At 30.0% G+C, this 13,679-nt stretch overlaps 1 protein-coding gene across 1 annotated transcript; it reads right to left on the bottom strand.

Annotated features, from left to right (window-relative positions):
* Positions 1–269: 269 nt before the first annotated feature.
* Positions 270–2,128, bottom strand: LOC129308042 (probable aquaporin NIP7-1). The gene is made up of 5 exons (XM_054949013.1): positions 1,951–2,128; positions 1,649–1,873; positions 1,358–1,552; positions 730–791; positions 270–620 (listed from the first exon to the last, which is right to left on the bottom strand). Exons 1-5 carry the CDS (start codon positions 2,038–2,040, stop codon positions 398–400), a joined length of 795 nt encoding a protein of 264 aa, XP_054804988.1. The 5' UTR covers positions 2,041–2,128; the 3' UTR covers positions 270–397.
* Between the last annotated feature and the right edge of the window lie 11,551 nt (positions 2,129–13,679).

Here is a 13,679-nt window from a genome sequence, read left to right as displayed (position 1 = left end):
TTTTTGAAGCTATCATAATTCACCAGATGCAGCTTATAGCTCTCTCTCAAAAGGCCGAAGCACTTTGAAAACATGAGCTGCATTCATGATCTTTTTTTTTTTGGCGCTATTGCATCAAATACAGCAGATCACTTCAATTTCGTTAGTGTCACGTTTTAAGGGTCCCTATGTTTTTGAGAGCTTACTGACTAAGGTGACAACTTTATGATAGAATGTCTCCGATATTTCATCTGGTTTTAAGATTCTTATGGAGAATAATCACCGTTTTTTCTGTTCCAACAAAATCAAGGGCCTACTCCTCCCTAGAAACAGGTGAAAAAAGGACAGTGAAGAATTCAACGACACAATTAATTGACACAATTCTGCAGTTACGTCGATTCTGCAATGCCTTCACACACTAGCTTGGGTACAAGGTTGTGGAATGGTCATCGTGAGTTGTGCTTGGGGAGGAAAAAGTAGTGCAAGGTTGGTGTTTGAGACGCAGAAAACGAAACAATAGAACACCTGCTACATCTCCACTTATGGGGGCTGTGATGTATATCCATATGTCCTTGAATTTCCATGACAGAATTGCTGGGCCTAATGATCTTGCAGGATTCATTGATCCCCCTGAAACAGGTCTGCAACAAAATCAAGAGCAATTAATTCAAGAGACAGGCTTATGTGACCTTGCTTTTTGCAAAAGCGTTCTGTAAGAAAATAAAAATCCATGGGGTTTGCAGATAATACCCGGTGATCAACACTGCAAGTCCAATAGCTATTCCAACAACAAAACCAGATAAATGACCCACCTGCAAAATGTATTGAGTTTTAACCAAGAGATTTTGCTTTTCTTCACCGTGGTTAGTGTACTATTATTTGGAAGTTGGAACTTGAACATGAACTAGACCCAAGACCTAGTCCCTAGATTGCACCTGAATGGCTCAATCCCAATCCTGGCCTTTAGAATGGGCTTTGAATTTGAATTCTCACCTTCAAGTTAACCTAGATCTTTTACACAGACAAAGGTGAAGCCCAAATTACGTTCTTTTGTATTACTTCTAATTCTAATGTGTGAAGGTAAAAGATACAATTTGCCTTCTAACTTAGCCAAGTTATAGTTCAAAATAGGACCCCCAAACCCAATTAAGGGCTAAAACAAGAATATAAAAAATGCCTATTTCTTTAGAGTGATTAACTATTCTAATTCTATCAAAGAATTTTATCAAATTGTGGAAGTTGAATTGCATATAATTTAAGCCTGTGAATTTTGCAATTTTAGAGATTTTCAAAACTTCCAACCCTAAAAATCTAAGAGAAATTGAAATTATGGGGCATGATTGATGCAATATGAAGGCAGAATTATATATTTTCTTACTGATTGAAGTTCACTTGTCAAGGCTGCAACCAGGAACATTATGATGAAAGTTGCAATAAGCTCCACCCAAAAGGTAGAGATAGGTCCTTGGATTGGCCTTGTCATCATGGCATCTGATCTAATGCCATAGACGAGGCTACCAATATATGTTGCCAACACAGAACCCATTGTTTGGGCGAGTATATAAATTGGAACCTGTTCAAGAAGAACGAGAAAGATATGAAGTTATTAGCTAATATAACAATTATGCTTGAAGTATATTAATTGATTGCGCTCTTGTTTCTTGAGGACCTTCAACCATGGAAATTGACCGAATGTTGCAAAAGCTATTGTGGCAGCTGGGTTAACGTGGGCACAAGAGATTGGCCCTATTGAGAAGATTGCCACAATAACTGTTAATCCTGCTGTAGCTGCATACTCTAGGAGGCCTACTTGTCCATTTTGCAATTGTGTGCTTGCAATGATTCCACACACACAGAACATCAGAATGAAAGTACCCACCATTTCTGCCACGGCCTACATTTTAGAAAAACAAATATTGATAAAGCTGTCACATATTTAAAAGTGTGGGCTAGTAATGGCTATTTTCTTACCATGCGAACATAATTCAGGTCAAGTTTGATAGGTGAGCTGTGGAGAGTATAGTTGTTCACCAGAATATATTGTTGCTTAGAATTGGGCATTGCATTAGTGCAACCAATCTCCTTGTCATTTATGGAGAGACTAATGTTGCTTGATGCATCACTTGAATTCTCAGGTGATAGTTGTTTCTCAATCATGCTTTTCTTCATGATTAGATTTATGTTAAATAAATATTTTAATGAGTCTTATAATGAGATATCAAATGTGTGAGGAGGGACGATACAAGTTGCTTGGAAAAGTTAGATTCTTGTATTGAATGAAACAAGCATGATGCATCAATTAGGGGAAGTTTTAGATGGAAACTTGTGTTACTCATGCGTCTTTAGCCTTCTTTTCAAGGTTGAGAGGAGAAGCATCAACACTTTTCATGTGTTGCTCCTACTAAGGTAGAACAAGAGTAATTTGTGCTTATCAACTGCTCCAATATAGAAAGTGAGCTATTCCTTTCCAAACCTTGTATAATCTCCACCTTTTAATTTTCTTTTCTTTATTTCTTTGTTTTTTTAAATAAATGAAAATATCTATGTATCTTGTAAATTGAGAGCTAGATCTCAACCACACTTTGTCATCACAGCTTGAACTAGTTCATATTATTTAAATTAGAGTTGGTTCTCTTCTTAGTTGTTATTTTATTTTTTATCTCATAGGAGTATTATTCTGCATTTATGCTCCTACGTATATTTCTTTTCCTTTTTATGGAGCATATATTGTTGGTGTTTGGATTAGCTCAGTCATAAATACACACAACAAATTTTTGATGTATCTACTAGCCTATTAATTCATATAAGAATGTTCAGTAGTGAAGAAGAAAACCTTTGCCAAATATACCTAAATACTCTCACCCAATTAAGATAGAAATCTCAATGAAAAAAAAATACAAAACTTCCAATACATTGTATTATATCCTTGGTCTTCCTGTGAGTTAATTCGAGAGTTAGGGAAAAAATTTAAAGGTAATTTAATTTGTATTTACTTTGAAACAACAGGCCTCTCTAAATTTCAACAGACTTTATAGCAACAAGCCCCTCTGAATTTCCCATGCACCCCATAAACATCAGTGTCAAAGCCTCCCAAGGCTATGGATTTTTAACCAACGCACAGAAGCCTATGTATAAACAGATAAGTGTGTGCTGGGTATGTTCCTTTTTCCTATCTGGGCCTGGGCTCAAAATATATTTCAGTGCCCCAGTAGTTACATTACACCCTAACCTCCTTGTTCTTGTATCAACTGACAAATGCACCAAAGATCAAGAATTATCGCCAAAAGAATCATTGAATTAACAAGTGAATACATGAACTACTTGAGGCATTTAGGCTGGTTATTGTGTATTTGTAAAATTTGAATAGGAGGAGTCTGCCTTCTTTCGAGAAAAAATGCTGGCCCAAGAGATTCCCATGGACTCGTTAATGATGTAGAAAATTACGAATTAACATGTATTGTAACCCAAGAAGACTTAATTGAGGATACAGTCTGATGAGATCATTGTTCATCTCTAAACTCTCAGCCTACAACTTGCTCTGCTTGTTTTGTTTGACATTAGCATCTTCCTTTTAGATGAAGAGAAAAGCTGAGAGAGAAGAAAAATGGAGGAGAAAAAATAAAATGAAGATAAAATTAAAGATATAATATTATCATTCATTTCATTTGGATTGGCAAGAAAAAATAAAGAGGAAGGAAAATGAGCAAATGTTAAAATAGCAAAAACACCCTTATATTGATATATAATATCAGGGAACATGATAATTAAAAATCCCATGAGAATATTAATGATAATTATAAATCTTGAATTATTAAAATTTCAATAATAGGCTATAGTTCTTCCTTACAATTAAAAAGAGGAAAAAATTTATATATTTAATTTACTTATTTTCAATTACATTAAAACATGTGAATCTTATATAGATTATTTATTTTTTTAATAAATTCTTGTTATTATTTTGTTAACGTGTTAAAATTTACTTTTCATAATTTGATAGAGTATAAGTATATTAAATATATAAAGTCAAGTATATAAATCTTACTCTTAAAAAAATGTGAATAGTCAATTGAAAAATTTTCTAAATACACTTAGAATTATTTGTAATGTCAGTTAAAAATTTATGAAAGTTTGTTATGAATCTCAATTTTTTGCTATTAGTATACAAATAAAACGCTTAAAAAAATTAAGCAAATACGCAAGGGATTATTTACAACATTAGTTGGAAATTTACAAAAGTTAGTAGTAAATTACAAGCTAATTATTTATGACTATGTTTTTTTGTCAATATATAGATTGCTTGGGAAATCTATTAAAGGAAAAATTGCTATAAAAGACTTCCTTGAAAGGCAAATTATGCTGAGGGACCAAACTTATTATAATATTTAGAAAAGCCTCTAATAAATTGGCCAAATTGCCCCTCTGTTTAAACGAACAATTTTTTAAAGAAAAAACATTGTGACAATCCCTAATAGAAGAACTAAAGAGATGATAATCGACGGGGGAAAGTTGAGCATGGCTACGATGGACAGCGTTGATGGAGGAGCATTTAGTGGTGTGAGTGAAGACTTGGTCGGATAAGGTTAAGAATGATCAGAAAAGTGGAGTGATTAAGGGATGGCTTTACAATACCTTCCTTTCCTTTAACGCCCATCCTTGCAAAAAGTTTTCTTCAGAGTATGAAAAGCTTGATACCAACTTTAGGAAAGCCAAATCTATTAAAAAAGGTTAGCACTCTAATGTTGTTATGCCTCTTCATGCCTTTTGTATACTTATGCATTGCCCATATGTTCATCTGCTTGTGATTGTATTGTGGCATATAATTAGTTATAAATGTCCCACTAAATAAATATAATCCTAAAATAAATCTTCTTCAACAAAATTGAGAACATCTTAAAGAATTGCGATTATGAGTTGCTTGCATACTTATATTATATGGATGAGGAGTAATTTACTAAATTTTTAACATGTTAACACAAGTGATACCACACATCATAAACACTGTTGACATTAAGGAGAGTGATTAATGCTGTAATAAAGCATCACAACCTTTTATCTACTTAATAAAGATGTCACTAAAGGTCTAAAGGTTGTTGTAACTATTGAACATGGTGAGGCTATGGAAAGGATTGTGGATAATGTTAGAGCTAAAGTTGGAGATAATGTGGGTGCTGAGAACGACGTTGTGGCTAAAGGTCGAGACAAGGTTGACATGGTAGATAAAGTTGTGTCAAAGATAGAGATAATGTTGGTGTTGACAATAGGATAGGTAGGAGTGGTGATGGTGTTGCAAATGCTTCCAAAACTCATAATGTGAAGGATCAAGGTAATGACACATTGGTAGAGCTGATAATTCAGGTGGGATGGGCTTATTCAAGTTAGGCTTAATTCAGGTTAGCTTATTTACATGAGGCTTAAATTATCCTACTATTTCTAAAAAGCCCATATAGCCAAGCCTAATTTGAATACTTTAGGGTTTCAAGCTTATTGGGGTCGGCTCGAATGCTTGAAACTTTTTAAAAATATTTTTTATTTTAATAATTTTAATTTTTAAATAATTCTATTAAATATAAAATATTATTTTAAATTTAAAAGGAAAAAAATAAAAAATAATAACTTATCAACTTTGTATTTAAGTAGCTATGTTATTGTTTTGTTGTATTATGTGTAATTTATTCATGAATGTTTCTTTTACTCGTAAATTAATGTCTTATTTATTTAAATATTGCTTTTATTATGATCATATATAAATATTTTATATATTTTAATTAAATTAAATTATTTTAATTATAATCAAGTTAATCTCAATTCAACCACAGTTAGACCATTAACTTAAAATTATTGTTTCAATTAGATCAAAATTTTTAATAATTTTTAGGTATACTGTACTTTTCATTTTTAAGAATATAAGAAAAATAATCATCATTATATTATATAAAAAATTATTTAATTATAAGTAAAATACTTTTTTAAAATTATTTTTTTAACTTTTTATATTGTTTTACCTCTACATACAAGGTGTATTTACTTTAATTTATTCTTAATTTTTAACTAAGTCTGACATGGACAATAACTAAATTATTATTCAAGAATATTGTTCTATTTATTATGTTTATCTAGTAGTAGAGCCAAAAATTCGTAGATGCCTAAATTTTATTTTTTAAATTATTTTTAATTTTATTTTTACTTTAAAATTAATTATATTATTTTATAAAAAATAAAAAATATATTTTTTTGGATAAGAAAATGATATAAATGACTCAACTTTTTTTTAAAAAAATTGGATCTTAAAATATAAAAATAAATATTAAAATATATTTTAAATATTATTTTGAGATATTTTCTTGATTAAAAATAATAAAAATATGAAAATATAAATATTTTTAATTTTTTTAAAAATAACTATATTAATGCACTCAAATATATGGTATTTTAGTATAAAATAACATAACACTTAAAAAATTAATTAATATTTATTATATTTTATATTTTATAAAAAAATTATTTTTTATTCGAGTATTCAGGCCAAGCCATAATTCTAAATATTAAAATATTCTTTTTTTTTTGTTCATCCTTTAATTTTTTGGGCCAATTGGGGCTAGCCTATAGGAGAAGATGCACTTAGGGTAGGTAACATGGTTGCTGGTAATTAGAAGGATCAAGGTAATGATGATATTGGCACTTGGATGTGTTCAATTAGAGAATTTTAAGGATCAAATCTTACCAAATATTGTCAACAAAAGTGGTGGTAATTTGGATGCAAAGGAAAACATGAATGAATAAGTTATGCAGTGTGTTTGTTGTAAGTTTATATAATGAATAAATACTACTAGCTTATATTAGCTATGTTTGTAATGGGCCTAATTTTTTATTACAATTTTTTCACTAAATGAAAACCTTCCCCCCTTTTCCCTTTATAAATAAATATTTTTTTTAAAAAAAATGCTTGTCCAAACAAAACAACAGTGAGATTAACAATAACCACTGGACTTAGGGCAGATGAAGCCCAATAGATAATTTATAGCAAGTCTAGGATTCAACAATATTTTATAGATATCATCAATTATGCTAAACACATATTTTTTTATATCATTAATATGTATAATTCAAAATAAATGGGCTTGTCTCAATAGAAAACTACAGTCTAAATTGACATGTTTAAAAATTATCCAGTTCAAACAAAAGGATTAAGCAATTCTAGTCAAATAACCTATAACAATTATTCAAAATAAAATTATATAAGGTTCTTAGGTCATGGCAGCTATAATTGTAAAATAAACTGATAACCACTTGCTAAGCCGAGAGAAAAAAGCCCAAGCTGACTTCTTCAGTACCTTCCCTCTATATCCACTTGACTGCTTATTTGAAAATTGGTAAGAGGTAACATGTGAGATCGAAGATCTCAGTAACAATTGAATATTCTAACATATCTTAATATACTTTTTGAAACCAATTTGTAAACATATCCATAAATATAATAATATATCTTATAATCCTTTCACAAACATAATATAAAATAGGAAGTGCGTGATTCACAATCATATAACCATTTCTAAGTTAATATTAAATTAAAACAACAATGATATATTACCCAAACTCACCCTTATGACCATCAACTCTCTTATCATCGCTGGTTGTAGCCTAAACTGATGTTATACTTGACCAAATATACATTGCCATTAGAATAAAACTCTCCTTGTTAAAAGGAGGTTCCTATAATCCCAAAATGTCAAAAACATTAAGAACTACAAGTAAAAGGCCAACTATTACGTGTATAGTAGAGGTGAACCACGTGACATGTATAGTCAACCATCAATACTAAACAAACAATCACATTATTAGCTATCCTTATTACCTCTTTTGCATCACATAGAACAAATGTTACATTTCACAATAAAATTACATAAGTATTGATATATATGTATGTAATAATGAAAACCAGTATCTTAATATATGAAAGGATATTCTAATGTTATCTTTTTTTCAAACTATAATTAACGCAGGCGTGTAAAGGAACTTTTTAGCCACAATAACAAATTAATCTATGACATTGAATGATATAAATACTATTAGATATATATATATATATATATATATATTGTGATTTATCAATTAAATCTAAAATTCAACTAAATTTCTCAAATTTACAACCATATTCTTCCAATCTAAATCCCTCTAATAAAAATTCACAATTAAGTTAAATTAACTTATCTAAATTTCAAAAACACAACTTAATCAATATAAATATTTTATACATTAGAAATCACAAATTTGATAGCTAAAATTTTAATTTTAAACTCTCAAATTAGTTAATAGAACAAATCTAAATTGATAGAATTCAAGTACTAATTTATCTCTATTAATTTGTAGCTTCTATTATTAAAAGTCAATACTTACTCTAAATCTTAATCTTAAAATTTGCTACACTCATCAAAATTTTACTATCATTAGAAAGCTTTAGATGAGGAAAAAATATATATAAAAAAGTTTTGATAATAGGAATAGTTTTGAACATGATATTTCACCTCAAAATCTTTTCAAACTTTTATTCTTACTCCTTTTTTTCTCCTTCTCTCTATCTCTCTTTCTCTCTTGTGTGTGAGTGAGTATGGGGAAAAAAAATTATCACCTTAATACACTCCCTCCACCACCTCTATTTTTATAACTATTATTGTTATTTTTTTTTGTTTTTCTAATACTTCACTGCCTCTTCTCCTTTTCCTTTTTTTTAGTTATTAATATCATTGTTATTGTTTTTTCCAATTTGAAAAAACAAATCTTAACACAGAATTATATAGTAAGTTAAACTAAAAAAATCTCCTAATTAATTTATTTACTTTCAAACATTCTTCCTAATTTTTAATAACTCTAATTAACTCTAAAAAAATTAAATTGGGATGTTACAATGTTAGCCTTATTGGGGACATTTGTCGTGAAAATATGTTTGCTTGACAATGTAGTGAACTTCTCAATATCATCATTATCTTAATTTTAATGTATGCTATTGATCAAGAGTTTGGTGTCTTATGTGCTTATTAGTGTACATGTTTTGAGGAACTAATATTTTGGAGGTTATCATTTTTAGGATAACATCATGTTTTCGTGAAAAATAAAAGGCATATGATCCCTTTTCGTCGATAATTTCCTTGTATGCAACATGTTTTAAGGATTAAAAAAGAACAATTTCTTGGAAGGAAATAGAAAGATGTTATGACTCTCTTCCAACTAAACATATGACTTTTACATGAAAAACATATATTTCCATGAAAATATTATCTATTATCTTGAGAAACATATAACTCTCACATATAGGCTTTGGTTGTAAGGATTTAGGCTTAAAGTGTAAGGTAATAAGCTTAGGGTAGAAGGGTATAGTCTTAAGGTGTAAGGTGATAACCTTTTTGTGCAATGGTTTAGGCTTGAGATATAAGGGCATAGACTTAAGGTGCAAGCTGATAGATTCTAGGTGCAAGGATATAAACTTAAAGTGCAAGTTACAAGGTTACAAGGTATAAATGTAATGGTTTAGGCTTCGGGTGCAATGGTACAAGCTTAGGGTGTAAGGTTATAGGCTTTGGGTGTAAAGGTTTAGGCTTGGGGTGCAAGATTATAAGTTTTAAGAGTAAGGGTTTAGGCTTGAGGTGTAAGGAAATAGGCTTAAGGTGCAAGGTGTAATGTGTAAGGTTATAGACTTTAGGTAAAATGTTATAGGCTTTGGGTGCAAGAGTTTTGGCTTGGGGTGTAACATCATAAATTTTAACTACCAAACTTAATTACTTAATTAAGAGTGGCTAGGTAAAATTGAGTGTTAATCAGTTTAAGGATAGTTAGTAATGACTAATAAGCCTATTGTGTAGAATCAGGTAAGCACCCAAGAGGAAGGTGAATTAGGTGTTCTTAAAAATTTCTCAAAGAAACTTTTCCCAACTAAAATGCTGATGCAAAGTGTAAAAAATTTATACACAAATTTATGAGCAATGAAAGAGTTTTTAAGTGAAAAGAAGAACGGACACAATTGATTTATCTTGATTCATCCTACAAGTTTTAATGAGTGCTTACCACCTTAATACAACCTAGAAGATAAAATCAGTCTTAATTTTCAACAACACACTTATTTATACAAGTAAGCTATTATAATTACACTTAGAAAATCTTTTCTAAGATTTTAAAAGACAAAATGAAATAGCTTTCTATAGTTGAGACTCTCTAAAAAAAGTAGATATAAAATAATAAAAGCTTATAAACTTCTTGAGAGCTTTTTCATATAATGACAAGTGAGAATTCAATGCAAGATACTAAATAATCATTTAATATTGTTACCCATTCACTTAAATGAGGTCTTATATATAAAATAATGTTTTTCAAACTATTGAAACCCTCAAGAGAAAAATAGATTATAGCAGTTAGAGACATGCCAAATGGTTAATGCTAGATAAAAAACTTTTCCTGTGAAGTGCATTAAATCTATTAGAACTCTCATTTACACATGATAGACATGATCCAAGCGTGGATGAGCTATCTTCACTTAGGCTCACTTATCACTTCACTTTGATCCAAATATGGACAAATCTAGGTTCAAGCATGTATGATGAAGGTTGAAGCATTAAGCTTCATTATAAGTTTAAGCACATGTAGGCAATTTGTGTACTAAGCATGAATGTGTATATAGAGGTATCTTGCCTCTTTATGATGTAAAACATGCTTGGGAAATTTCTAAACCAAGTCTGGATAGCTTGATTAATGCTAAGGCTCTTTCTAAGTCATACTTGAAAATTAACAAATGTTTCATCCATTCAAGTGTGAACTCAATAGAATCCAAGCGTGGATTGCTTTTTAGGTACACTTCAAATTGATGCTTAGGATCAATCAAGCTTGATTAAAAATATCATCTAAACATGAATCAAATTACAAAAACTTATCCAAGATATTTCTCTGTACTGACTCAATAATCAAGCGTGGACAGGAGATTTTAAAGCATGAATTAGCATGTAGCATTATGTCTTCACCTCTGATGCTCTAATTCAAACAAGGCCCATTTCAAGTTGAATAAGATCCTCTAAGTCATCTATGCATAAAGGATGATCAAATGCACGTGGAACACTTATAGTCCAAGTGTGAATAAAACAATATGAATCATAAGTGCATGTAAACTTGTGTCAAACATGTGTGGACACTTCTTGTCCTTATGTAAATAAGACGATTTAACGTTAAAGGACTTATGAGCCTATGACTTTCTATATGATGCAATCTTACTTTAATTCATGTTCAAGCTCTCAATAGTTTTCACAAATTTATCTAAAAGAAGAATAAAATAAACATAACCTATTTTCTTCTCTTGATCATTGATTTTCTTGAGTGTAGCTTGCTTAATATGACATTGATTTTCTTCTTTCTCGTGCTCCCTTCTATTTCTTCATGTGCAAGAAGTTTAAGATAATTTCATTAAGAGTTCTTTACGTGCATTCTTTCTTCTTAAGGTTTTGTCATTTAATCTATGATATTCAATCTGCATAAGTAACAAATGCCTTTCTTTTGATTTTGTTGTCATCAAAACACTTTGTTCAACATTCTCTCCTTTTTTGATGATGACAAGACCTCAATCAAAGGTTTAGTTTAAGTCATGGTATAATAGCTCCCCTTTAAATTGGCACGAAAGTTTAAAGGAAAACGAACTAAAACGTACAATGGTGAGTGAAGCAATCATAATAGTAAGACCACATATTCACTGAAAAAAAATCTTAAAACCCTTATATTAGAATTTATTTTAATATGTTTTAATGTTTAACTAATATTCCCTCTCCTCCTTTCTATGGTAACTCTAACTTTCTCTTCCCCTTTGACATTATAAAAAAGGATGGGGAATGAAAAGGAAGACTTATATGCATGAGTTGAGCTTTTCTTTAAAATAGGGTGTTGGTCAAATCCAATTTTTTTGGTGAGTTTAATCACATTTAGTTTAACTATTGTCCAAGCTTGTTTTGCATAATTCTCTCATGTCCATACTTGAACTAACTACTTGGATCAATTTCACCTTATTAACACTTAAGATTAGGGGTGAGGTCCTGTATACACATCATTAGATACTTTGATACTTAAGTTTTTATTAATAATTAAATGATGGCTTCAAATTTAAGCATAGGTATAAGGATTAAGAAAACATTATAATTCATTAGGAGTTATCATTCCCAATTCTCTTCTCAAGACAATGAATTGCTCTTCAGTCAATGGTTTAGTCAAGATATATGTTATTTGCTCAATTGTTAGCACAAAATCTATCATAATATCCTTCTCCTACACATAATCTTTGAGAAAATGATGTCTCACATTGATGTGCTTTGACCTTTAGTGATCATTATCATGGCATGCTTGATTGTTATTATGAAATATATGGGCATTGACATTTACATGCTCTTTGTTTATTTATTTTTCATGAAATTATTCATAGTTCCTATGAAATATTCACACATATCTCTTGATAGTTAATTTTATATGGTATGTCTTAAAGCTTTCATGAAAAGGTTAGCAATGTGACATACATACACCCTTTAATTGTTAACTTTCATGTTATTCTTTAGAGTTTCTATGAAAAGTTAAATCTAGTTACATTAACGTATTGTCTTGTAGTTAGTTTTTCATGTTATTTTGCATAGTTATTGTGAAATAAAAGGACATTGACATTTATGTGCCCACCGTTTGTTAAGGTTTCATATAATTATTGGTAATTATCATGAAAGATCAAGAACACTTATAGCAACACCCCGTAGCTTATGTATTTTTCAAGTTATACCAAGCCATATTTCTTGTAAATGAAGCTCATTTAACAGTTTTTATATGGATAACAATTGAATTTTTTCTATACAACAAGTATACATCAAGGGTAAAACAACAATACTTTCAATGAAAAAGCATTGATTTCCTTAGTTTTAGTTTGTCTTCCGACTACGTACAAACAAAACTATAAACAAAAAGCATAGGGCACCCTATTTCAAGCACTATACTATGAGGGGTAAGAACAATATCATGCCTATATTAAATTACATCTTATCCTATATAAAAAATAAATGAGGGGGATGGCTATGAGTAAATATCAAAATACAACCAAAAGGTCTATCAAAAGCAACAAGTGCTCTTCCTAGTTTTCCTTCCTTTTTCACTTGCCAATTCCTTCACAACCTCATCATGCTTTTCATTCCATGCATGGGTAGCGGCAGAGCTAGGACTTTGAGTCAGGGGGTGTGGACTAATTTAATAAAAAACTATTATTTTTTTAAAAATAGTAATAATTATGCTATGATTAAAATTATAATAATATAAATATATTTATATCATTTTTTAAAAAAGTTATATTGAATAAGTTGATATGGTCTTTTATTATAAATATGCTCTTCGTATTTTATTTAAATTATTAAAATATTATATATCTAATAAGTTTTTAAACCTAACTATTTTTTATTTAGTTCAAAGTGGGCAAAATATTAAAATAGGGGGTGTAAAGTTGTAAATTTTATATGTCCCACTTATAATTTTTCCCAATGTGAGGCCCCAACGAGGCTCTGCCATTATGCCTGGGTTAACAACCTTCTTTTGTAAGAAAATACAATAGTGTACCCAATATGTAGAGAACAAGTATAGGTTCAAACATGTTTTCTTCCTCACCTCTAATGATCTTGTTTTTTTAATCTAAAAAAAGCTTAGTCCAACAA

This window comes from Prosopis cineraria, unplaced genomic scaffold (assembly GCF_029017545.1).
Source record: "Prosopis cineraria cultivar Desert tree isolate PC_DT_omini unplaced genomic scaffold, ASM2901754v1 PC4, whole genome shotgun sequence".
Taxonomy (NCBI): domain Eukaryota; kingdom Viridiplantae; phylum Streptophyta; class Magnoliopsida; order Fabales; family Fabaceae; genus Prosopis; species Prosopis cineraria.
This window is presented reverse-complemented; position numbering and strand designations above follow the sequence as displayed.

What these genes read in the sequence shown, in the direction of transcription:
- LOC129308042 (XM_054949013.1), bottom strand. Translation starts at nt 2,040, where the DNA reads ATGCCCAATTCTAAGCAACAATATATTCTGGTGAACAACTATACTCTC. An exon ending in TGACAAGTGAACTTCAATCA is followed by an intron (nt 792 to 1,357) that starts GTAAGAAAATAT and finishes TACATTTTGCAG; the next exon opens with GTGGGTCATTTATCTGGTTT. An exon ending in CTTGCAGTGTTGATCACCGG is followed by an intron (nt 621 to 729) that starts GTATTATCTGCA and finishes ATTTTGTTGCAG; the next exon opens with ACCTGTTTCAGGGGGATCAA.